We start from the raw sequence: 3,023 nt of genomic DNA on the forward strand, positions 1-3,023 counted from the left end.
CCTCCGCCTTCTGGGTTCAGGCAATTCTCCTGCCTCAGCCTCCTGAGTAGCTGGGATTACAGGCACGCGCCACCATGCCCAGCTGATTTTTTGTATTTTTAGTAGAGAAGGGGTTTCACCATTTTGACCAGGATGGTCTCGATCTCTCGACCTCGTGATCCACCTGCCTCGGCCTCCCAAAGTGCTGGGATTACAGGCGTGAGCCACCATGCCCGGCCCAAAAAAATGGAAACTTTTTTATTTGAAACGGTCTTGCTTTGTCACCTAGGCTGGAGTGCAGTGCTCAGTGCAGCCTCGACTTCCTAGGCTCAGGTGATTCCCCTGCCTCAGTCTCCCGAGAGCAGGGAGTATAGGCGTGCAGTACCACACTGGCTAATTTTTTATATCTCTGTAGAGATGAGGTTTCACCATGTTGCCCAGGCTGGTCTTGGAACTCCTGGGCTCAAGTAATCCACCTGCATCAGCCTCCCAAAATGTGGGATAATATGTGTAAGTTACCACGCCTGGCTGAAAATGGAAGCTTTTCAAGAAAAGTTTTAAAAGAAATTACCAAATTAATAGATGTTACGATATAATGTTCAAAAATAGAAATATTTTTATGAATTATTCCCAGTTCTACCGCCTACAGGCAACCATTGTAAATATTTTTTATGTACCTGTTGAGTATCCCTTATGTAAATGCTTGGCACCAGAAGCAATTCGGACTTCAGATTTTGTGACATTTTGCGTCATACTTAATGCGTCAGCGTCCCTAATCTGAAAAAAATGCCCCGATGAGCATTGAGGTTTGTCTTGTCTTTTCTTCTTTTCCTTTCCTCTTCCTTTTTACTTTTTTTTTTTTTTTTTTTTTTTTTTTTTTTTTTTTTTTTTTTTTTTTTGTAGAAAGTAATTTATTTAGAGAGAGAAAAAGGTGAAGGAGAGAGAAAGAAACAGCTAACTCTCACACTGAGTGAGAATCCAGAAAGATGGAATCCAGGAGGGGAAAGCAGCTTCTACCCTAAGTGGAAGGGAATAGAGAGAATGAAGTTTAGGAGGGGAAGACAGGCTTCCATGAGAGTGTGTGGAAGGGGACTTCAGAGGGAAAATCCAGGAGAGAGAAAGATGGCTTCCATGAAGGGAGCGTTCGTGGAAGGGGATCCAAACATGGAGTCCCTCCTTTTTCCTTTCCTTGAGACAGGGTCTTGTGCTGTTGTACAGGCAGCAGTTTAGTGGCACCTTCTTAGCTCACTGCAGCCTCAAACTCCTGAGTTTAAGTGATTATCTCACGTCAGCCTCCCAAGTAGCTAGGACTATAGGCATGTGCCACCACGCCCAGTGAATTTTTGATTTTAGCAATTATTTTTTATTAATGATTATTAATTTTATTAATAATTCCTAATTATTTTATTATTGTTTTTTAACAGGGTCTTTCTCTGTTGCCGAGGCTGTAGTGCATTGGCTCACTGCAGCCTCAATCTCCCTGGCACAAAGCAATCCTTCCATCTCAGTCTCCCAAGTAGCTGGGACTACAGGCCTGTGCCAACATGCCCAGCTAATTTTTGAAATTTTTTGTGGGGACAGGGTCTTCTTATGTTTCCCAGGCTGGTCTCAAACTCCTGAGCTCAAGTGATCCTCCCAGCCTGGCCTCCCAAAGTACTGGGATATAGGAGTGAGCCACCAAGCTTGGCCTCGGCTGATTTTTAATTTTTTTGTGGAGATGGGGGTCTCACTATGTTGCTGCTCTCAAACTTCTGGGCTCAAGTGACACCCCCACCTCTGCCTCCCAAAGCACTGGGATTACAGGCATGAGCCACTGTGCCTGGCCCTTTTTTTGGACATTAGGAGAGAGAATCGACGATTCTGTCAGTCCTGAAACCTTAGGTCTTCTGGTTTCTTTTTTGTATTCTCAGTTTTCTTGGTTTCTTTTTTGTATTCTGTTTTCTTTGTACTACCTTCAGGGTATAATGTACCTAAGAAATATTTCCTTGTTTTTCAGGTTCTAAATGGCTTCTAAGAAGTTGGGTGCAGATTTTCATGGTAAGTGTACTGTTAGAATCATGGTTTAAGTTATGATTTGATCAGAGGATTTGAAAACATTTAGCATAGTTTTAAGTACAAGTGTCCCTTTTTGTCTCTTTTAATGAACAGCTTGACACAAAAAGTTTGTACAACAATGTATCACATATATCCAAAAGGTGTTCAGAGAACTTTAATCTTCAAGTATTTTATTCAGATGGGTAGTTAAACTTTAGAGTGTCTCTGGTGATTGTACTTGAAACTATTAGTGATAGATTAGGAGTCTGCCTGTTCTGGTTGTTCTTCAGCAGCATTGAAGGTATAGTTACCTCTGCCTTTCCTATTCCTTAGTCATAGCCCTTCTCCATATGTGTGTGTGAAAAATTCTAACCCCTTGGTTAATGCTTCATAATATTTTTAATTTAGTTCCCTGTGCCCCACCAAAGGAAGTAATTTACTACACATCAATCACTATATTACAGAGGTATCAATAATGATAATTATAATTTTGAATTTGAAATTCTTTGTCATCTTTTCCTAAGATATAACCTTCCAAAATGGAATACAATAATAAACTTTATTATCTGCCTTTGGAGGGGAATGGAGGGGGGAGGTACCTAAGAAGTTAAAATTGTACACTTTTTTCATACAGTAGAAGATAAGAATTAAACACCAGAAATAGCCAAATAATACAATTATTTTAAAAGAGGTTTTAAAGTCAATCTTCATGTTAAAAATTATATCAGCCAGGCATTGTGGCATGTGCCTGCAGTCCCAGCTACTCAGGAGGCTGAGGTGGGAGGATTGCTTGAGCCCAGAAGTTTGGGTGACAGTGAGACCCTGATTCAAACACACACACACACACACACATACACACACACACACCCCCCACCCCCCCACCCCCCCACTGTAAGAATGATTTATTGGACTGCCTGGGGACGTGTTGGTATGCTCTTCTGAGCTGCTAGTGGTTGCTTGATAACATCACTCAGTTGAGTCAGAGTGGTGTGGCAGTCACTACAATTTTA

General features: G+C 41.5%; 1 protein-coding gene across 2 annotated transcripts in view; it reads left to right on the forward strand.

The window, feature by feature from the left end:
* The window catches only part of UBAP1 (ubiquitin associated protein 1), a 78,088-nt gene that overhangs the window by 46,577 nt on the left and 28,488 nt on the right, over positions 1–3,023 (forward strand). For both annotated transcript variants that reach the window (XM_017542960.1, XM_017542959.2), the window contains exon 2: positions 1,976–2,016. In XM_017542960.1, the coding sequence (XP_017398449.1) occupies positions 1,983–2,016 (34 nt within the window). In that variant the 5' untranslated portion in view covers positions 1,976–1,982. The remainder of the gene's footprint in view (positions 1–1,975; positions 2,017–3,023) is intronic.

This window comes from Cebus imitator, unplaced genomic scaffold, assembly GCF_001604975.1.
Source record: "Cebus imitator isolate Cc_AM_T3 unplaced genomic scaffold, Cebus_imitator-1.0 Scaffold149, whole genome shotgun sequence".
Lineage (NCBI taxonomy): Eukaryota > Metazoa > Chordata > Mammalia > Primates > Cebidae > Cebus > Cebus imitator.